Source organism: Besnoitia besnoiti, chromosome I (assembly GCF_002563875.1).
Source record: "Besnoitia besnoiti strain Bb-Ger1 chromosome I, whole genome shotgun sequence".
In the NCBI taxonomy this organism is placed as follows: domain Eukaryota; phylum Apicomplexa; class Conoidasida; order Eucoccidiorida; family Sarcocystidae; genus Besnoitia; species Besnoitia besnoiti.
Window position 1 is genome coordinate 951,338 of NC_042356.1, and position 22,653 is coordinate 973,990.

Below are 22,653 nucleotides of genomic sequence, written 5' to 3' on the forward strand. Positions count from 1 at the left end.
CATCTGTGCTAGCCTTTTTCTCTTCTATGGACGCGAACCATGACGAGCATAACTCATGGTAGCCAGCCTTCAGCGAGTTCTCTCTACGTAAGCTTCTCGTCGTGGAATTCGCATGCGAGGTATTTTGGCTCTCGCTCGTAGGCAGAGTCGTGAGCGACCGCATGCAGATCTGCAGCAGTTCGTTTCGGCAGCATTCGCATGATCTTGAAAGCGGCGTCGGCGCCAAGGAGCGACGAGGTTCCAACGGCCGAAGCCGAGTCGACATCAAGCGTCTCTTACTCTGGCAATCACGCTTCGGCTCGTTAAGAAACGCTTTGTATGGCACCGCCTCTAAGCCAGAGAGTATCGCCCGCCGCCTCAGTAGCTAGGCGTTGCTACCGCGGTTTCCAGTCGAATACTTATATAGACAGCCGAAGACCGCGCTGAGGTGGCGTTGTCACACGTACAAAACTCGATTCAGAGCAAACTCTGGCTTGACGGCGAGCCCGCGTGAGCCGGGTGCGCGCTGTTAGGTTCAGCAGTGCAAAGAAGGCATCGTGCATGAGCTTTCTGCGACTCTCTCCCGCTGTCCCCACCTCTGAACATCCAGGACGGGCTAGCGCCGCCCTCGCTGGCATTCCCCGTTCTTAAAGAGAGACTCTGCGAGCGAGTCACCGTGCCGCAAGACGAGGAGACGTCGCCCAATCTCCCACACGCACACAGCGTTCAAGAAAGACATTTAGGAGACTGTCCTCCCGCAAGGCGCAGAGGACGCAGTGAGACGACACCAGTGCAACCTCGACCCGTGGCGAGCAGTCTAGATTCCGCGACGAAACTGCTGTTCTCAGCTGCCTGGTATGCCAGCCTCGGGCAGCGGCACAGCCGAGAGAAAGACAGAAAAAGCGCAGCTCTGCCCTCAGGAGATGCAACCGAAACAGATAGCAGCGAAGACTCGGGGCACAGTCACCGTGCAAAAGACAAAGGCGAACTCTAAACTCTGAATGGAAGCATGAGAGCACAGACTAGAGGACGAGGAACCAGCGCACGGGGGCACGGAGAAGCTAGAAGACAGGCGTCAACCCGTTTCGCCTTGGCACCTTGGATCAGCTCCTCCATGTTTTCGAAAGAACAAAACAGACAACAAAAAGGCAAGAGGACGATCGCGCGCCGAGCCAGCGCCCTGGGCCTTTCTCGCTCATGTGTGCGTGCGTCTATTCGCGCTTTCTCCCGTGTTTAATGGACGCCTGCTTGCGTTGCCAGCTGCGCCAACTCCGAAGACAGCACGTCGGCGAGCGTGCGGCCAGACCGAGCGGAGCGCCACGTCTCTGGACTGCCCGAAGACGAGTGAACTGAGTACTCGAAGTAATCGCCGCCGCTGCAGACAGGAAAAAGGCAGAGACGGCGAAGCAGAAATGTCGCCTCAGTGACGCACAAGAGGCGAACGGCCTCAGTCTACGACGAGACGAGTTTGACTCGCCGAAACATCCACGAGAGGCGGAAATCAGAGAAGATCGAGGATAGACGCAAACCGCAGGAATAAGAAGAGAACGAGACGCGAGTGCCTGGTGTATAGACAGATTGAGAGGTAGCCATGAGAGGGCGTCAGGTACCACCGACGACAGGCAAGCGGCGCCTGTAGAAAAGCGACGCAGGGAGTAGCAGCCGCCCGACGGAATGTAGAGGAAAGTGGAAGCGAGGCAACGGTCCGCCTCCGTCAGCAGGCGAGGCCGATCCAGGAGTCCTCAACTCACAAAACCTCGACACGAGAAGCCTGTGTCTGGCGGAGCCCAGATGACGAGAGAGTCTGCGCAGCCGACAGCCGCGGGCTGAGCGGAGAATCCCATGAGATGAACGGAGAAAAAAACAGACCTACCTGAGAGGAGACGCATACCAGATTTGTTTTGTCGCGTAGTGCTTGTTCAAGATTATTGTCCGCCCCCCCGGCAGGTGATTTGCAGGACTCCCTCCTGCAGATTCGCCAGCAAAGGCGCAGGGGAACGCGACAGAGACTGAGCAAAGATTAACAGACAAACGTCAATGTCAACGCGCGACCGCAGTATGTAAAGACTCTATCTTACCCGGTAGTCAATGTCCTCGATGCCGTCCCATTCCTCCGCCTCAACTTGCAGAAAAAGCGTTTTAAGGAGAGCGTTTGCGGCCCTCTGATATTCAGCATCCTGAGAGGCAGAAAGGGAATCTTGCGACTGGGTCGTCTCGCTACCTACCTTGCTCGTCTCCGCGTCTTCCCCGCCGCGTTCCGGTGTACGTGCACCGCCGCTGCTCAGCTTCCGCCAGCCGCCGTCTGCGCCAAAGGGCGAGGCAGCAACGACCTGTTTTCTCACTCCTGATAGCGAGCCAGACGCGCAGACCAGCCTTCGCCTTTGCTCCGCGACGTACCCGGGAGGGGACGGGAAGGGCAGACACGGCGAAGGCAGAGTGAAAGAAAAAGAGGAAAGAAGAAAACCAGACGCTGATGTACAAGAAGTATCGAAAGCCCGCGAAGAAGGCAGAGCCCTGGGCGAAGCGTGTAAGAGTGCCGAACAAGGTGAGAAAGGCGAGGAGTGCTGAGCAAAGGACCGAGGCGCAGAAGAGGCAGACGTACGCCAGGAAAAAACCGTGACATAGCCGTTTCTGTGGAAGTCTACACGCGGCGATGCAAGGAGGCGAGAGCCTCCAATCTTCCTCGCTGCCTCGCGAGCCTGCATTTTGCTGTCTCCGGTGTATCCGTCTCGGCCAAATAAGGGCAAGGGAAAAGCACTAAGCCGAGGAATAAGAAAGATATGAAGAAAACCGAAATCGGGAAGATCTACTGCGCGATACCTCAGTGCGTTGACGCTTCTACGCTTCCCACCCCCACGCAGACCAGGAGCGGAGGCGGCAATGCCAGCCCTTGTTCGGCGATATGTTCGAGGGAAGAAGTGGAGAGAAAGCGGGTTTCACACGAGGAAAAGCGGAAAAAAGATAAAAGACGAGGGGAACAAATGAGTTCTCCGAAGGGAGAGTCGGTCGGAGGTCAGGAAGATGCGCAGGCAAGAGAAATGACACGATGACGAAAAATGACAAGTCTCTTGGTCCTCGAGGGCACCCAAGTACCGGAGAAAAAGTTTTGTAACTCAAAATAAATTACCAAAGAGACTACGTTGGTCTCTAGCTCCGCCAGCCGCGGCGCCCAAACAAGCAAAACGGCAATGCATCCAGCCCATAATCTAAAGGAGCACGTGGAAAGCACGGAATAAACGGGTGAACAGAACGGGTTCCGCAGTCCTTCCAGAAAGGAGCTAGTCTTTGGGAACTACCAGTTTACTGTTGCCGCGAGAATCGTGTGCTGCTGATCTATCGAGACATCGAAAGAGTCGGTGTCTCGACAGCTGTTCGAGAAGGTGAAAAGTCGACAACGACGTCAGTTGGCATTTTTAGCTGAGAAACTCTCTCTTTGCTCCTTTTTCTTAATTCGAGTTATCGTTCTTTCTTTTCTGCCTCGTTCAGTGCAGTTCACGTGTGTTTTTTTCGACTGTTAACGACCCGCCGCCGCTCATCAGCTTATCTTCATCTTTTGCTGGCAAGCCGTTCAGAGGCATTCCGCGTTCTGTGTGTCTTGTCTCATTTGCGTGCTGTCTCTTTTAAAGCTCGTTCGTGCGAATCCCGCGTATTAAAACTTGTCATCCGTGTGTGAAAGCTCTTTTCCGTGCAGTTTTACCTTGAAACTCGCCTCGTGTGTTCTACCTCTACCGTGCCTCTGCGCTTTCCCTGTCCTGGTTCGCATCCTTCTACGATGTGTGTATTCTGCCGCGGCCGTGTTTCGAGTTCTTGGCTTCAGTCCTGTCTCTTTGCCTGCCCTATGTCCGTTTTTGCCTGTTTTACACTCCGCCTGCAGCTAACGCGTTTCCACGGGGCAGAGAGATCCTTCGCAGCTGCATTTGAGTTGTGGCATAATAGCTGTGCTTCGCTAGCGTGTGTAAAGCGCAAAACGTAAGGCCTCGTTCATACGAACTCGGAGAGACACGGCTGTCGGGTAGGCGATCGACGCACGACAAAGTCTGGTTGAGCACAGGGCTGAACACAGGGAGAAAATCCGAAATCTTGCGTGTCTCTCTTGAACAGCGCTTCATCTTGAGTTACCTCTTTTTGCCCTTTCCCTTCTTTTTGCCCTTTCCGTTCTTTTTGCGACTCATCATCGCCTTGCGGTCTTCGTACGCCTGGCGACAGACAACAGAAGAGGAGTCCGGCACTGACCTCTTCTCGCGCCTTCAGGCATATTGTTTTAGTCGAAGGCGCAGAAAAACTGAAGGGGGGTGTTAGGAAGCACAGGGCTGTGGCAAACCGCGAGAGAGAGGGAGCGTAGGGGTGATGGCCGCGCCGGTAGCCGCGCGTTTTAGGGTTCAAGCCTTAAGTTCCCTTCGTGTTCGTGCGTTGTTGAGAATCTGGCACGCTCTGCGCTTTATGAAAGAGGCACGCTAGGCGCGTGACAGAATCTCTCACCTTTTGCAGCATCTGAGCTGCCTCGTTGCGAGCTTCGGCGTCCGCGACGTCGGCGAGGACCCAAGCCTCGAATCGCCCCTGAGAGCAAACGAGAAAGCATGAAAAGAAAAGCTGAAAAAATGAGTAGTGCTCAAGTATGCGCTAGGCAGCACTTTCCACTACACTCCATTACCGTGATACTCAGACGCAGGGCAGTCGCACGAGGCACAGAGCGGCGCAAAAAACGCAAGCGGGTAGACCTGCGGCAGCCCTTTGTAGGGAGAACGACAGCTAGATGCGAGTGCAGAAGGCGTCCGTGGAGCTAGCTAGCGGATATGTCCACAGACAGAGAGACACGCTGGAGGCACGGTTGGCAGGGGGCTATCACACGCCACCCTCCGTATCTCTCAAATAGATGGGGTAGAAGAGACACGTGGAGAAGGACAAACGCTGTTTACCTTTTCTCGCGCGATTCGCCGGCGCTCCGCGCCCTCGATGGATATCCTACAGAAGCACTCGTTGAACAGATGTTCGCGAGCTAAGTAGATACGCTGTCTTCCGAAAGGTGACCGCATGATGAGCCGAAAGCATTACATTCTCGACGAAAGCTGGCTCACGCGTGACAAGACGAATCAAAAGGCGCGAAGGAAAGCAAAAACGAACATAGTATGAGGGCGAGAGTCACCGACGATTTCCGCGGAAGACTGGGACGTGCATCGAGCTTGAGACTCAACGTGCATGCTGTCTCGTAAAATGTCTTTCACACTCGCAGGGTTGTCTGTTGTCGATTCTTCCTCTTCCGCGGTTCTGTGCGCTCGCATGCAAGCAAAAACTCTTTGAAATTACAGGCATACGTTTAGATCGTTATGGAAATAGTTATGAAAAAAATGGAGTTGAAATATAGATATGGCCAGCCGACAAACAGGGGTATGCCCCTACAGAGACGTCAAACGGGGCGGAGACGGAGAGCGAAGAAAGCGGTGAGCGATAGGCACTGCGGATTCACATGCGGGAGACGTGACGCCTTCACACTCTTAGATCGCCTGAGAACTTTTTTCTTTCTCACCGGCGAGCTTCCAGATGCAAAAGGTAGATGCGCATGAGCGCCTCCTCGTGATGCATGTCTCTCCTCTCGCGTTTTTCGTGTTTCTTGACTTCGGTGAAGAGAGCGTGATTGCGATTGATCAACTCGTGGACCTCTCGCAGCTGGTCGATCGCTGGAAAGCCAAAGGGATTGATCGCCCCAGACAAAGAGATGCAGAGGCACAGAACGCAAAACGTTGGAAGTATCACGCGCGTAATCCTGCACTGGAGGGCTTTGGCCCTGAGACAGAGGCCGGTGCGCTAGTCATTCGCCACGCCTGCAGAGTTATAACTGACTTCGCTTAGACGCGAACTGAGGCTCATATTCCTAGTAGAGTGAACTTCGCCCGCAGCGTGTGTAGCAGAGAATGGCGCACGATACAAGGCTCTGGCTGCCTCTCAGGTTTGGGATTCACGCCCGCTACATCTCCTGTAGCCATGATTCAACGCATGTCGGGGCTTATGCCAGCTTTCGACTTGGAGCCGCCTACGGCGCACCGCGCGTTACAGAACGTTCATGCCTATGCCTACACGCACATCGACTGAGAGAGTGCTGCATGCACGATTTTTTGTGCGCATCTTTTGCGAGTGTGACTCGCCGAGCCAGGCACATCGAAGCCACCGCTACGCTGTGAGGCCTTACTCAAGTCATTGAAGGACAGATCGAGTTGAATGAGCGTCTTGTTGTACGCTAGGGCGTCCAGCAGAGCGTCGCCGCCTTCCTGACGCCACAGCGAACTTCCACAGACCCAATCTGTCGGAGTGACTCTTTGTAAAAGAGGCTCGTGGAGGTCTCTGTGTGAGCTTCTATCGACGGCAGGAATGCAACGTGAGCCTCAGCGCTCTCTGTGGCGCTCAGTTCAACCCTCGAAAGAGAAAGTGCTGCGTGCTATGTCTCTGAAAGCGGTCTCCTGGCTGTCTATGTCAGCTGGTTGAGGCTCCATGCCACGCGCTGGAGAGTGTCTGTCATACGAAACTCGGCTTTGCTTCGCCTTCGAGAATGTGTTTCCAGTCAGCGTACGTCGTCAATCTGGTTGTTTCGCAGATTCAAGTTGCGCAAGCCCTTGTTGACGCGCAGGCCACGCGCCAGCTCCGCGATGCCGCTCTGCTCGTCGCCTCGACACGTGAAGCTGCAGTTCTCCACGTTCAAGGAGCGCAGAGTATCGTTGACCTGGTAAGAAAGTCAAGGAGGAGAAGAAAGTATGACTCAGGAACTTCACACGTGAAGATGGTAAACAACGGGACCTCCAACTCTGTTAGACGGAAAAAGCAGGTTTATGCGGGAGTGTTGCGCTCGCCAGGAGGCCGGGGGGCTGGCGTTTGAGCTGATAGAGGGTCTGCACGAAGACAGCTTTATATGCGGCAGGTGCCAGATCGCTCGATACAACGCGAAAGTCGTAAATATCATTATTAACCCACTGCTGTAAACGAGGATGTAAGAAAGCCAAGTAGAACGGCGGATCCCAAACTCCCTCGTCGCGTTGCCGGTCTCCCACTCTACAAGACCTACATGTATACCTGCATATGCAATTATGTATATATATGCACGTTTTTACATATGTGCTGCAACACATATATGCATATCTATGCATGTAGATGTTCGTATGCATGTCAAGGGCATAGGGGAGTACGCGCGGTGCTAGATCGCTTGCAAGTCAGTTTCCTGTATATCGGTCTCGGGCCAAAAAGGTTTCCAGATTTTCGATGCGCCTGCCGATTATCCGTCAGGGTGCGAGCGCCTCGGAGGCGCACACTTTCTGTTCCTACCTCGAGGGCTTTCCTGAAGGCCTTTGCAGAGGCGAGGCCGAAGTGGTTCCCGTCGAGATCGAGTTTCACCAGCGCCTTGTTCGAAGTGAGCATCTGGGCGATACTCGGGCCTTCCTCCTCGGTTAGGCCCGCTCTGCTGAGATCTGTTCAGATAAATCCCAGCCGCGAAAAAGTGCTAACTCTGAGCTTCGTGGTCCGCAGACCCCTAACTGCGGAACTCGGCAGTTGGTAAACCGCTAGTCTCATCTTCTCAGACGCAAGTATGATCAGCAGCATTGTACGTAGAGTGATAATCTCTGAGAGCGGGCTGTTAAATCAGCGGCATGGATGGGATTCCTCTTAAACTATGGTACGCTTATAAAAGCGGTGAGAATCCCTCGCGACCTCTCTTCTCTGCATTGAGGCAGAGAGGAACAGCGACGAGCGAGTATAGACGAAAATTGGAGACGCCAGAGCTTCGACTCGCGCGCCGGGGATCGTCTTCAAGAGACGCAGCAGACAGCGGGCAGAGAAGGAAGCAACAGTCCAGGCATGCGTGAGTGTGCGTAAATTATCTTTTGGTTCGTGCTTGTGTGAATACGTACCCCTGTACATATCTACGTGTGTACACATATATGTACACATTAGATACATAACGTATATGCTCATATATCTACGTACATATCAGCTTATATTTGATTACATACAAATATATATATATGTATATACGCATCGTTTCCTGGGCTTGAATCTTCTTCTTTTCAGTTTTCCTCACCAAGAGCGACGATGCTGCGGTTCAGAGCGAGGCCGTCTCGCACGAGGACGCGAATCTGCACCTGGGTGAAGCCGAGTCCGCTGAACGACATCTCTGCAGGCGTCGCGTTGTCTAGGCACATTCTCAGAAAGCGCGCGAGATTGTCGTCTTCTCGGTTCTTCATTTCCTCCTCCATGCGCATTCGCTCCTCGATGTCCCGCTGCTTCTTCTTCTGTTGCCGCAGCTTCTTCAAGTCTTCTTCGCGCTTCAGTCTCTCTACCTCTTCCTTCAACTCCAGCTCGCGCCGCGCCTCAACCTCCGCGCGCTGCCGCTGCTCCTGCGCGCGAGAGAGAGAGAAAGCGCGCATCCAGCAGCCAAACAGGCTAGCCAGCAGAGAGGAATCGAGGCTCCCATAAGAACCGAAGCGGCGCGCTCTGCCGGCGTCCGCCTCCGCAGAAAGCCCCGCACGCTCTTGCGGCGCGAGTCAGGCAGGGGGGGGGGGGGGGGGGGAAGGGGAAAGACAGCAAGGGAGAGGGAGGCTGGACAAGGCTAGAGCAATGCCACGTGAGAGATGAAAGGGCCTCCTTGACGCCCGCCTCGCTGCGCTTGTATTAAAATTCACATGAACCGCCAGGTGCGTAGGTGTATATACACAGGCATGTTTGTGCGTATGAACAATATAAATATATCTATTTATGTATTCGAACGCATTGCCACAGAACCGCTTTCGGCTCGGATTTAATAGCAGGTAATAGAATGCTTTACGGAGCACAGGTGGAAACAAGAAGCGGGGGAAGTGCATGCTTCCGTACGTGTGCACTGTACGTCAATACGTATACGTGTGTATACATACATGTATATATGCCTCTGTATTCATATGTGAGCGAGTATGATGGCAGGGGATGAGCACGCCCTGAGCAACACAGCTATTCAGATTTTGCCGCCCTGTGGTCCATCAGCGTGTTGAGTCCGTTTCCTGTTGTGTCCGTATCGACTTGTGTTCTACGAAGAGAAAGTAGACATATGCGGCACGCGGCGCTGATTTTTGGGCTGGAAGATACACTTGACTTGGCAGATACGCTTGGCTGTTTCAGCGCGGAGCGTTTTTACGGGGAAAACATCATCGTGACACGACCCCGTCTCCTCTCTGTCTCAGCTTCGCGGGATGGATCGATTCATCCCAGGGCGAAGCAGGAATCTTTGGATGTCTCGATGTTAGTGGCAATTTTTCGAGTTAAAACTGGATGCGCTTCTGCCAAGAGCAGACGCATCCTGCTAGAGGTTCGATTTGAACACTGCGTGTTTTTTAGAAAGGTACGAACTACTTTTGAAAGGTAGAATAATAGTACGGGGACTGTGTCTTCCAGGCATTAGTAGGCGTATTCTAAGTTGCAGCTCGTGTTTCGATTTATCCAAGGAGAAGCGCCGCATCTAGGAGACGAGTTCTCTTCCGGACTTCAGTCTCGGAAGACCGGCATTGCCGCAGATCGCATCAGGGTGACTGTGCCTTCTGCGTTTGAAGCGCACCTGCTGTAGTCTCTTTTCCATGAGTCGCTTCATTTCGGCCGTCTGCGGAAAGACCTCGACGACGCGGCGAAGAATGATGTCTGTCATTTCGCTGTCTGACCCTCGCAAAGGGACGTTGAGAGCCGTAGAGGCGGCAGGCGCTTCCACAGCGACCTCCATTTTCGAATTCTTGTCAAATACGGCACCAGCGGGTGGTGTATCTCCATGAAGACGCCTCCTGTTTGATCTCTGGGAGGCCCGCAAAGCGAGGCCTCGCTGGCATTGCGATTGAAATTGGGGTCTGAATGCGACCAGAACGAGAAGTGATGCTTCTAACGGCAGGAAAGCATGCTGGACTGCGTGCACGTCTACAAGCTCCAGTGCGTTCTATCGGAGAGATAGCTGATTAAATACTCTCCGGAGACGCAAATACAGACAGACCATACTCAGCGCATCCAATGGATAAGGCCCCCGTGGCAGTGCGGGGCTCCAGCGCAAGTGCTCGGAAATGAGTTTCCTCAGAATACACAGTCCTACTTTTGCTTTACGGGACCTGTTTAATCTGGTCGCGCGCGGAATGACTGCGAATATGCCACAGCCTTCGTGACTCCACGGGGCGGGGGCCGCGAAATGAAGAGATGCGCAGAACCTCGTTCAATGAGTCGTTCAGAGTCAGGTTTCAAGAGCGCCTTTGGCATATCTTCTCGCTCGAAAGGTACGCACCTCGCAGGGTGCTGGTCCTGGCGTAGTCTTTGCGGTCAGGCCAGTAGGATCTGTGTGAAGGTCGCTTGAAATCGTTTTTGAGTGAGAGAGGAGCGCAAACGCGCCTTCCTCTTGCGAATGCTGTTCCGCAGAGGGGCCTGCCGTCGCCCACGAGCTCTAGCAACCCGCGAGGGCGACCCGTTTTTTATCCCTGATTTCTCTTGGTTCGTCTGGAACCTGCAGCGGCCTCAGACGCTTTGCCGCACGTTTTGAAAAGGCGTTTCTCCACGCGTTTCTCTTGTCTCCCGTAAAACACGCCGTCTCCAGTCTCCCAGTCGCCCAGGCCCTTCGCCGCCACCGCGCTGTGGGGCATGCATTCAGCCGCCAGTCAGACTTCCCTGCCTAGCCGGCGAGTTTTTCGCACTCAGGTCGTCCCTCTCACGTTGCCATTTTCACCTCACTGTGCTGCGCCTCACCCTGGCGGCTGCCTCCCTCGCGCGGAAAGCGCTCCTAGCAAAACGCGACACAAGTGTATCCGCATGGCGAACGCGGACGCCAGCGCCGCTGCGAGTCGAGCGTCAGCAGGCAGCGCGCCGATCGCTTGTTTGAGAGAAGCCAACGCAAGCGCTTGTGCTGTATGAAAAAGTCGAACTTTCGCAGGCCATCGCTCTGTGCCGTAGGTCCCGTTCTCAAAGCTTCTAGCTGAGCCATTCGCATCTTTCGCTCCCTTGAAGCGCGGCTCGGCTTACCGTAGTCAGTCGACTGTTGGCATTCCCCAGTTTCCACGGTTCTCCCGTTCGGCTGAGTTTGTCAGGAGAGGCGTGACACGCAGCAGAGAGCGAGAAAGTGTGTCCTATGTGGCTGAAACGATTGCACTCAAGGTTCCTCGTATCAACGCGGAGAGAAAGCGAGACGAGCGAACTGTTGAACTCTGCCGCAAAAAGCAGGAATCACGGGCACGTGATACCATACGCGGCAAACACGATCCAGTAGCTCCTCTTCCTCAATAAAGCTGGGAGTGGGGAAAAGTGAGGTATTCTGATGCGTGCTGAGACTAGGTGTTGTGCGGCTGAGCGAACTGCCTCATGCACGATGCTTACGCCGCTGTCTTTCAACGGCGAAGCTCACGAAGACGTGTACGGCAGCACTCGGGTGTGCGGAAAAACGGCATCCATAGGCTTATAGTGGAACGCAAGTCGATATATGGAAGGCAGAGGTTTTGTTGTTCCCTGCATCTTCTACATGAAGCTTCTCGACGCCGAGACGCGCCTCCGGAACAGATCAGTGTTTATAGAGAAGTTTTTCAGCAGCAAAAAAAAAAGAATCAGACTCACGAAGCGGTTCTGTCACGAATTCATTCCTCTCACGCTGCCATCTCCAACAAGAAAAATGCATCGTCCACAGACAAAAGCCTAACAACTCCACGATGTCTGTCGGATATTTCCTCTCTGCAGCATCCCGTGTATGGATGTATATATATATATATATATATATATATACATACTGATATACATATATATAGATAGATATATAGTGAATCTCGGAGAATCGGTAGTCAATGTATATACACGCATACACACATGTCCAAAAGTGTATAGATGTGCGTTTCATCATGCTTGACTGGATGAGAAGCGCATAAAAGGACGATCCTTTGGTTGCTCTAAAAACTCGTGAGGCCAAGCTGTTCCTTGTCCTACACAAATGCTAGAATCCCACGGCGACGGTCTTGAAAAAAGCAGCAGCCCATCAGCGCGAGCACAACTTTTTCGCTTGCTCTGCTGTCGTTGCAGCGCAGGTCGGATGTGCTTCCAATTTGAATCTCTACTCGAAAACACGTCCCTAGACCCGCGCGACATCTGTATGAATGCAGATGCCTACGTTGTATGCGCAGATGCATGCATTTTATTTCGAACGCTCGCCTATCAGTAGACACGCAGATATGCCTACTCTCCCAAGGGGCGCCAGACAACCCACGCATGGCTGGAAGCATGTGTGTTTCTCTCCGACGGCCTACACGGTCGCCTGCACAGTTTCAGAGGGACTTTGCTGAAAACCAGAATTCCTCAGAGTATCCCTCCCTCCCGCTTTCGTGCCTCGCGATCCCTCCACCGTCTCAGAAATAACGACATGAGACTCGCCACAATTCCCTCGCGCTGAAGAGATATTTTTCTCGCAGGCACGCATAATCCCTTCTCAGTATGTGCACGGAGGCACACAAATGGACGCATACATAACGGTATGCATACACAGAATGCATATATGTATGCACGCACGCATACATCGCTCAAAGACAGCGATTCCCCAGAAAGCAAACGAGGCCAGTTTGTGGATCCCACATACTCAGACACACCGCAGACAAATACTGCCATGGACTGGAAACATGTCAAGATATATATATATATAGATAGATAGATACAGATATAGACATATTATATAAAGACGGTCTTCGACGGGATCCTCCCTCCACATAAAAGCGATTCTTTGCCTCGCGCCTTTCTCTGGAAGCAGCTGAGGACGCAGATGTTCTTCGCCAACGTCAAAGTGGAACAGAAATGGAGGTAATAGAGCAGCGTCTCCGGAGGAGGCGAAACACGCGTCGGAGGGTCCTTCTCCAGCAGCAAGAAACCGCCCCTCCACAATAGATACATTTCCGCACGCATGTCCCTACACAGGCATGCACGTATGTATATATATATATATGCGCATGTACTTCTGGAGTTGTACACACAAGCGGAAAAGCATCCAGGCGCGATTCGGAGTTGAGAAGAAACACACAGGCGGACTCGCCGCGCTCATCATCATGGAAGCTCATCACAAGGATAGCAGTCACCCTAACCGCGCAGCGCAGCGCGGGGGACTCACGTTCCTCGTGTCCAGGGTTCGAAGTTCGTAAGAATCGTGACAAAAGGACAGAAAGCGAGAAGACTCTGGCGAGATAGACTCCCCGCTACAGCCCCCAGGCTTCATCTCCCTCGCAGTCGCTCATAAGCCCCACGGTCTGTCGGCCTCGCTGGACGCCGCCGACGATCTCTTCGCACTCTTCCCAGACCGCAGACTCGTCCACTCCCTTATCGTGGGCGGCCTCCGAGTCTTCCTTGTCTACAGCTCCGTCTGCTCGATCGTCTCTGCTGTCGTCGCTCGGCGCTTGTTCTTCGTCGCATGTCGGTTCGTGCCGGGTCTCAGCTTTGAACCGCTTGAGGCCGCCCGCGTCTTCCTCGTCTTCCGCAGGATCAAAAAAGCTCTCGGCGTAGTCCAGAAAGGCGTTGCATGCGGGCGAGTCCTGGTCCTGCGCGTCTCGCTCCCCGCGCGCCGCCCGCTGCCGCGAGTCCTCCTCGCCGTCTTTCTGCTCGCCGTCGGCGGCGCCCGGCTTGACGAAGCGCAGGTACACGGTGCTCACAGTTCGCACAGTGCTCCCGCAGCTTCCTTCCTCCTTCGCAAGCAGCCCGCCCCCCGCCCCTGGCTGTCGCTTATCGCTGCCCTCGCCAAGTGAACGGAAGCACCGCGCGACCGCGAGGTTCGCAGAAGGGTTGAACGGGGGCAGCTCGAAGACCCACGAGCGCCCCTCCTCCTTGAAGGGGACTTCCACCGTCGCTGGAGACGGCAAAAGCTCGTAGCGAGGCAGCCGCGGCTCGCAGCCAGACGGTGACCCCTCTCTTGCCTCCTCGCGATCAGCAGCCTCCGCTTCAATCTTCGCTTCCGCGAGCTCTGCTCCTTCCTTCCCTCTCGCGGCGCCCTCTCTCCCCGCCTCGCCGCCGTCGTTCTCACCCGCCGGCGCACTCTCGCCGTTCTTGGCGCGTCGCTCGTGATGCGGAGGCGATGAAGCCGCGGGCGCAGAAAACGCTGGAGACAGCGAAAACAACTTGTCGCGCAGCAGCTCGGAAACCAGAATGTCGACTTGTTGACGGACTTGGGCAATCGTCCCGTTCCACGGCACCGTGACCTGAATGAAAAAAAAAGCGACAAAAGCGACCCGAGAAAAGTGGGGAAAACAGAGAAATGAGCGACAGTCGCATACAGGCGACATAAGCTGTGAAAATCTTCGGGAGGCCTCGGGGCACGTCCCGGCGTTCCCGAAGTTCGCATAATGCGCAAGCGAGTGTCAGTTTTTTGGCAAAACACCGGAAATGCACGCACCTCGCCAATGATCTCCATCGCCCGGCTCTCGCTGGTGCGGAGCGGCGACACATTCCGCCGGCCTTGGGAGCAGAGACCTCTCTCCGAAACCCGCGAGCGCGGGGTGGAGAGAAGGCCTTCACTCGAGAGCGGCTGAGACGCAGAGATGGGCATCATCGGGGCGGCATTCAGCGAGAGAGACGACGAGGCGAGGTGCGGGAATGGAGAAAGAGGCCCTGAGTGCGGAGGCGAAGACTGAGAGAGAGCGCGCACGGTCGGCTGAGACGAGGCGACGGCGGGACGCCGAGGAGAGGAGAAAGGCGAAGCCGCGAAGGAAGCCAAGAGCGAAGCACTTCCTCTCGACGCGGGCACGTGGTGGCTCGGAGACGGCGACGCCAGGTTGGGCGAGCTAAAAAAATAACAAGCCAGGGAAAAAAAGCGAAAATGGACAGAAGGCAGAAACGTCGTCGGAAAGCACACAAGCATGTCTGGACGCGCACACCGCGCGAGGCACGGTGCGCACAATACACAGCTACCAAGAGGCAGATGCAGGATTTCAGCCGTGGCGGCTGCCGGCCCCTGAGCACACTGTCTCCCCCGAAGCACACAGAAGGCTTCGCCTTCACGCCAAGAAGTGCCGCCTTCACTCAGAGAACCGTCGCCTCCACCTACCCGAAGACTTCTTGACTGGCTGAGAGCAGCAGCTGCCCGCCGCCGCTCGCGGCGCCTCGGCACGCACGCCACGCGGGAGGTGTCAAGCGGAGCGGCGAGCCTCGAGGCCGAAGAAGCGGCGGCGACAGAGCGGGAAACGACAGTCGCGCTCCCCCCGAGACGCTTTGCGAACCTGCAGGCGGGCAGCCAGAGGCGCAGCACGAACACACATAAGCCAGGTCACGCACACAGATATATCTATGCATATATGGGTTTGCCGACGTCCCGCATAGCTCAGACGCAGACGACTCCTGAGTTTACGTGTGAAGCCCGAGCGAGGACAGCGAGCCAAACGCGTCAGCCTTCGCAGACAAGTTTTTTGAGCAAGGTAATGCAGCGCTCAGATTGTGCAGAAGGCTTGAAAGTCTCACCAGAGAGGGGAAACTGCAGGGGGCTTGGCGCGGCGTCATCAGGCGGCGGAGAAGTCGAACAGTGTGGAGACTGCGCCGCGCCGGCTGCATGCGAGGCTTCCTCTCCTCGCTGAAAAGTCAGGAGCAACCGGAATGCATCAAAGATGAGGTAGCCGTGAAGGAGACAGCGCGCAAGCCCAACGTAGAGCGGAAGCAGCGCAAGGCACCTCGCGCGAGAGCGAGGAAAGCCGCCAGCACTATGCACACAGATCCTGAGCGGTATGAATGCGGCGGGTACTTTTATGAACGGTCTTGGCACGACAAACGCAGGCAAACTGCCATCATAAAGAACTTAGTGGTATGTATCTCGTAACCGGAGTCATCTTCATAATTCTAAGAACGCATCGAGGCCGCCTGTGTCGCGCGTCTCTGCGTCTATCACAGGTCGTTCCTCGCAGACTGCGCACATTGCCTTTCAGTTGCAGCAGGTTCAGTTTCTTTCTCGCTTCCGGCTCTCACCATTCGCTCTCGCAGCTCTTCTTCACTCAGCACGTGGACGACTTTGACACACGCGAGACGCAGGCTGGCGCCGCCGCGCGCCTCCGGCCGATCCTCCGCGTCGCAAACTCCCCCCGATCTACAGACTTTGCGCTTTCGCTTCTCCCTGCCTTCGCCAGCCCGCTCGGCGTCGCCCTGCGCGTGGCTTCCCTCTTCCGCTTCCCAAAACTTTTCGCTTTCCATCCTCTGGAAGAGAGACGACCCGCCGTGAGCGGACGGCGCCTCTGGCGCGCCGGGAGAAGCCGCGGCGTGACGAGGCGACGGCGGAAGAGGATGGAAGAAATTGACGCGAAAGCGAAAAGGGGAGTCCGGCTGCTCGCGCTTCTGCTCCACGAGCAAAGCCCCGACGCCTGCACATAGACAGACTCACACGCGCCCGTAGACCGTTGAGCAGGCACTCCAGAGCTTCGCCGAGCCCTGCTCCTTCCGAAGCCCTCTGCACGGTGCAGAGAAATGCTGAATCCACAAAAGCTCCCTCACGAGAGCGAGCCAGATACAGACGGTCATTGCCATCTACTCAGGAACTCGCAGAAAGTCATCGACTGCAAATGCCTCGTCAGCCCCGGCGCCGCAACATCGAGCAGGCGAGCTTGACCTTGAGATCCGAAGTCTTTTTAAGCATGTGTGCGTGTTGTTGTTGACAAGCTGAGCTTCTCTCTAACGCGGAACTGACGCGCGCTGCGCAAAAATCCGGCTAAAAAAGTGAAATCCAGACTTGAGCTGGGGTTCGCCTACCTCCGAGTGTGATGATGTCTCCGTGACAGAGGAAGACGGACTTCTGTCGAACGTCGTTCACTGAGACACCATTCAGCGACCTGAAAAGAAACCCCACACACACAGTCCGTCCGCGTCTGTCCATTAGAAGAACGCGTCGCTTCCACTTCTTCGCTGCAAGTGAATCTTCCGCTCAAAGCGACGAAATACCGACTATAGAAAACTATATGTGCACCCGAGCCGAGACAGCGAGCAACTGTGAAACGCCTTCTCCTGTATCTTCTCTGAGGCGTTTCCCTCTCGTCTGCGCGTGGAGCACGCGCTTGGCTGTCCTTCCTCCTGTGTTTTTTTTGTTCTCTCCCGTGAGGATGAGAAAGCAGGCACACCCTTCGTCTCCGAGGCACAGTCTATAGGCTTCGTAGGCCAGTTTTCCTGTCTCTGGAGCGTGCGCCCCGTCTTCCTTCTCTCCCTTCGCTGCTGCGGAAGAAGCCTGAGCGACAGCCTGCGGAGGCTGGAAGAGCTCCGGGGCCGGGATGACGCGAATGACGGCGTGGCGCCGGCTGATCATCTTGGCGAACTTGCTGAAGAGAAAATTCACACGCGCCACTCATGAACCCTTCGGAGACACGCAGCGAAGCAGAAGCTTACATCGGAGTGCAACGCGAGATGATACACAGAAGCAAAAAGCACGAGAGGCCGCGCGTCGGGCGGACTCAAACGGACTCGGAAGGCAATGCGCAACGGAGAAGAATAAGCAGAGGATCTCGCGGCGACACCAACTGAATCTCGACTTCCCGAGATGCTGAGAACAGGCCCAGAAGCGAGAAGAGAAGCGGATGCTGGCGTCAAGACTTCGCCCCGTTTCCGAACTGCAAACCGAGCCACAACCACATCGTGTTTCTCCACGACAGAGACTCGTCTACTCGAAAGGCCGTGGGAGGGCCGCGACCTTACCCGACGCAGTCGGCGACGAGGTCACACTCCCGAGAGTCTCTCCCGATAAGGCAATCCCTGTTCTTTCGAATGACGACGCGAGCCGACGTCATGCGCTGATTCTCGTCGATTTCAGAGATGTGAACGATCTCGGCGAGAGCGTCGGGATCTTGGCTCTCCTCGCCTCCGCGCTCCTCTACGGTCCCGTGGTCGTCGCCTCCCTTCTCGGGCTCGCGGACGGCGGCGACGGGCAGGTAGGCGACTACTCCGGAGCCGAGGCCGGCGTCCCTTCGCGCCTTGTGACCCTTCTGTCGCGCGGCGGCGCCCTCCGCCTCGCTTTTCGGCGGGCAGCCCTCGTCGCGGAAGAACCCGTCGTCCTCTGCCGCCGCGGTTCCGCTGGACACGGTCGCGGCGCGACCCTCCATCGACCCCACCGAGCCCTTTCGCGAGCGTGGCTCGCCCTCCGCCTCACCGTCGCCGCGCTCCGCGCCCAGGGGTCCCCGGGGCGCCGGGAAGGCCGCCGGCGAGAGCGGCGCGCCTGAGAAGGCCGAGACGCCGCCTCGCCCCCCCGCCGCGAAGCCCGGCGACTTGGCGCCACTGAGGGAGGCGCTGAGCGCCGCCCCGAGGCCGCCTGGCGCCCGCAGCCCACCCAGAACGCCTGGCAGCGCGCCTCCGCGGCCGCCGCTCATCGGGCGGAACGGCGAGCGCCCTGCGAGCTGCAGAAGAGACTGCGAGGCGCTCGCCGCCTGCAGCGGCGCAGACCCGCGGCTTCGGGCGGCGGCGCCCGCGCCGCCGCCCAGGAGCGCCGTTAACTCCGCCACGGCTGGCGGAGGCGCGCCCGCAGCGCCTGCCAACGAGCCGATGCGCATCGCTGGCCCGACGGGCATCTGCGCGAGCGCGCCTGCCGAGGCCGCGGAGTCGCCGCAGATGGAGGACAAGGCGCTCGTCGCTCCGCTGCCACAGGTGAGCATTCCGCGAGCTGGTTTCCGGACGAGAAGGTGCTCCTGAGGCTGTTGCGCGATTGCGGAAGAGCGCCACGCAGCGGCTGCGGCGGCGCGCGACCCGCGGCGCCGACCTGCGGAGGTAGAGCCCTTGGCGCCCCGCTTCCCCGTCTCCTCCTCTTCGTACTCACTGTCGTCCGAGCCGCTGCTGCTACTGCTACTGGAAGGGAGACTCTCCTCTTCTTCGCTCGCCTCCGCCTCCGCGCGCTCTGTCTCGTCGTCCCTGCTGCGATCCTCTGAAGCGCCCTTCTCCCTCGGAGCCTTGCGAACCGAAGCTGCCTGGCCGCGACGCCCGCCTCCCTTGCCCTGTCTCTTCGCGCCGCGCTCGCTGTCCGGCTTCGCGCCGCTCGCCTTCTCGCCCTCCCGCTGGCCGCGGCCGGAGGCGACCGTCGCCACCGACCCCGAGTCAGACATCTCCATCAGTTCCCCGCGGGCCTCCGCCGCCGGGCCGCCCCTCCGGCGACTCCCCACGCTCGCGGTGCCGCGGCCTCGCCGCCGGGAACCCGCAGGCCCGCGAGGTCTGCTGGCAGGGGGAGCGGAAGCCTCATTCTGTTCTCCGTCCGCAGCCTCCTCCCCCTGCCCTCCAGCCTTGCGCTTCGGCGGCGGGCACCGTCGCGGCGGCTTGCCGTCCTCCTTCGCGGCTCTTCGACCAGGTTTCCGTGAATGCCCCGCCGACGCGGAAGCCCCTGCGCGTGGCGAAGCGCAGGCAGCGTCGCTGCCGCCGTCTGAAGCGGCCGCTTCCTTCTGAATGTCTCGAAGACGGTGCGACCTCCTCCGGCTTCGCGTGGGCGCCTCCTCGCCGCTACCTCGCGCCCTTTCCTCGTCACAGGCGTCGCTCTCTGGGCTCTCTGTCTTGGAGACAACGACGTGCAGCTGACTGCTGCTTGCGCGGCCCTCGCTGTCACGCCCTTGGCCGGGAGCGGCGGGCAGCTCCGTCTGGTCGCTGAGCGCGGAAGGCGACGACGGCGACAGTGGAGCCTGGTCGGGCGCAGCTGTGGGGGAAGAGAGCGCGGAGGCCCCGCCGGAGACAGGGAGGCCGCTCGCGTGGCTGCCGTCCTGTGGCGCCGACGAGCCGGCGCCGCCTTCGGCGTCGTTGCAGTAGCGGCTGCCCGCAGGGCTGCTCGTACTGTGATCCCGAGTGAGGGTACGGGTGTGGGCTGGCAGGAAGCTCTTGCGCTCGCTTGCAGACGGCGAGCCCCCCCCGTCGCTGCTGGCCCTGTCAAGGCCTCTTCTTGCCGCGCGGCCTTCTGCAACAGCAAGCGCAGCACCCGCACTGTCTGAGGGGTCTTCCGACACATGCGTGCGGCGCTGGGCGCCCGGACAGCAGCGCGCGTCTGCATTCGCCGCGACAAGGATTTCCTCTGCCTCAATCCTCAGAGTCGTCGGCTGCTCACCGGTTTCCGGAGAGGCCACCGCCTCCGTCATGTCTGCTAGAACGCCGACACCGGCTTCGGACATGGCAGAGGCAACATTTTGACAGACCTCGGTCTCGATAGGACCGCCCTCCTTCGGGGCGCTCCGTCCTTCCTCTAGGGCCCCGCTCTCCGAGCCGTTTGGCGATGCCTCTCTCACTGTGCTGGAGGCCTCACTCCGCCCCCCCGAGTTCGCCGAGCCCTCCGCGGCCGCAGCAGTCGTGACCTCCGTGTGCTGGCTCCGACGGAGTGAGCCGAAAGCGACGGGACGGCAGCTGTTCCATATCGCAGAGAGACTCCATCCTCTCGAACCCCGCTTCGGTCCCTCTTCCCGGCCGCAATCTGCTTCGTTGCTCGGGAGGTCAGACCCTTGGGGTGCCTCCTCGCCACTCGCGGGAACAGCCGCGTCTTTTTTGACGTCGCAGAGGACGTCTTCGTCCCCTGCACCACTCGGGCTTGCGCCCTCACCCTCCAGGCGGAGACGCGGGGCCTTGACTGATTTGACGTACCCTTCCTCCTGGCTGCCCCGTCTTCCAGACGACGCCTTTCTTCCTAAAGGCTTGCCGTCTCCAGCCTCTATGTGGCGTACTTCATGTGCAGAGGCTTCGGTGACGGTTCCTGGCGTCGAGGCGTCATTGCTAGCCCCGCCCTGTGTACTGTCGGTGTCTTGCTCATCTGAGCGAGACTGCGGCTGTTGTGAGTCCTTGGCGTCGGCGGCAGAATCAGCACTCCTCCTCGCATATGTCCACTCCGACAAAAAAGACATTGCCGCCGCCTCTGTATGATTACCACGGATTTCGACGTTTTCTCGTTCCGAGTTGTGCCCTCGCCAGCGGATGACCGGAACTGAGCCTGAGCAGGCCTGATTCTCTGGTTGAGGTTGAGCACTCGAGACGGGAGCTTCGGAAGGCGTCGTGCTTTCTTGTCGCACAGGATCAGCAAGGGGATCAGACGCGACCGAGCAGACGGGGGAGACGGGATTACTCACAGAGGGCTTGTTTGGCGAAGGCATCCGACGATCGATAAATGGTCTTTGAGGATCTAACGAGCGAAGAGAACCAGTAAGGGGGGCATCAAAAGGCTTGGTTGGGCACGGCATGATGATGGTCAGAGAGCTCGTTTCTCTGAGACCGCTGGAGACATGCCAGGAGCGTAGCCGTATGAACGGGCGCGCTCATGAAGCGCATGCCCTCGACGGCAGCAAACAAGTTCCTAGGCGAGTGGCACGCTATGACTTGTGTAAACATTTGTTCAGTGAGGCAGACTCGGGCGCCTCAATAGAGGAGACAGCGAAATCAAGTTTATCAAAGAGGCTAACACCCCTCTCTGGCAGCGTAAGAGCAAGCACCACAGGGACCCTTGCTCGGCATCGAGGCAATTCCTCCTTGTGGCGTAATGCTGCTCAGGAAAGTGGGCCAGCAGTTCACTGCCTGCTCTTGAGCAATCTCACCGACGAAAGACCACCTTTACCGGTGAGAGCCCTTGGTACGCCCCCGCGGTGGCTTTCGGGCAGTCGTCAGCCGTCCCTCGACGAACTCGGACGCCTATCTTTAAGGTTCGGGGGGACTCAATGGAAAAAGTGGCAGTCCGCAACCTGAAGACGACAGGAAGTTGCAGGACGGCGGAGACTATGGTAAAAGTATGAAGTTGACATTGAATATGAAGAGGCTGTTGAACAACAATGGAAAAGGTTCGAGAAGGGAAGAGCTCCGTCCACCTTTATTCATGGCAACTCTGGAGCTTAGCGGATCGCCCGCAAAAAAAAAACCAATACGTGTCTGCATCAAACTTGTCTGCCCTGCAGATCGAAAAAGTAACAAAACCTTCATACGAACGGCAGTCGACGACCAGCAAAAACGACAAGATGCTCTACCAAATTCTGCAAGACGATCGTGGCTAAAGCTGCAAGTTTCGGCAGAGAGTTATGAGTACTGGCGGGCGGGCGGACACACCCCCGAAAGCCACCAGGTGTAGGCACAGATCAAATCTTAGTATCCTTCAGACACTCGCACATATGCCAAAGTTCCATTTTGTGCATTGAGGCTAACTCGTCGGCGCATGTGCTTCCTTCCTTTGCGTAAAGGCGAATTCCGTAGCCTCCTCGCGTCTGATGCAACCACAAGATGCCTTCTTACCTCCCCCCTTCTGGAGGGGTGGCGGACACAGCAAACCGATCACCTCCTGCAACAACACCTCCGTCTGCCAGCCGCCGTTTCCGTCCGTTGTTTTGTAGTTGTTGCGACAGAGACAGCCATAAAACTGTTGTTCATGCTTTGCTCAGCTGACATATTTCTATCTTCTTCCGACACGCCCGCCATTCATCAGCATTTGAGCGCTCGTTCGCTATCCGGCAGGGACGTTGCCGTAAAGCTTATGCATGCGATCCGGGCGAACCCGAATCACAGGACACACGGTTGCAGACGATCGTCCGCTGTGCAATCGTGTCTCGCCCGTGCAGTTCACAAACTGGGTCCTACTCGTAGCCATTGCCTGTCTTTCGTCAAACGGAACTGATAGACATTATGATATCATGCTTACACATATGCTATTTTTCTATAAACCATATTGTGCGCCCACCTAGCCTCCCGAGAGCCAGCCGGTCAGCAGGTGATGCTGTGTCTCCCAATGAACAG

The 22,653-nt window shown here is 57.1% G+C and overlaps 2 protein-coding genes across 2 annotated transcripts; both read right to left on the reverse strand.

Moving 5' to 3' along the window:
- Positions 1–1,212: 1,212 nt before the first annotated feature.
- Positions 1,213–9,706, reverse strand: BESB_001450 (uncharacterized protein; the record flags this gene model as incomplete). Its single annotated transcript, XM_029358900.1, has 12 exons — positions 1,213–1,354; positions 1,731–1,852; positions 2,058–2,156; positions 2,205–2,493; positions 4,099–4,175; positions 4,896–4,941; positions 5,504–5,654; positions 6,164–6,242; positions 6,542–6,691; positions 7,288–7,430; positions 8,042–8,357; positions 9,548–9,706. The coding sequence occupies 12 exons, from the start codon at positions 9,704–9,706 to the stop codon at positions 1,213–1,215; spliced, it is 1,773 nt and encodes a 590-aa protein (XP_029221812.1).
- A 3,469-nt stretch (positions 9,707–13,175) lies between these two features.
- BESB_001460 (FHA domain-containing protein) lies at positions 13,176–21,119 on the reverse strand (the record flags this gene model as incomplete). Its single annotated transcript, XM_029358901.1, has 8 exons — positions 13,176–14,168; positions 14,363–14,750; positions 15,014–15,185; positions 15,424–15,532; positions 15,922–16,310; positions 16,696–16,775; positions 17,061–17,255; positions 17,629–21,119. The coding sequence occupies 8 exons, from the start codon at positions 21,117–21,119 to the stop codon at positions 13,176–13,178; spliced, it is 5,817 nt and encodes a 1,938-aa protein (XP_029221813.1).
- Positions 21,120–22,653: the final 1,534 nt, after the last annotated feature.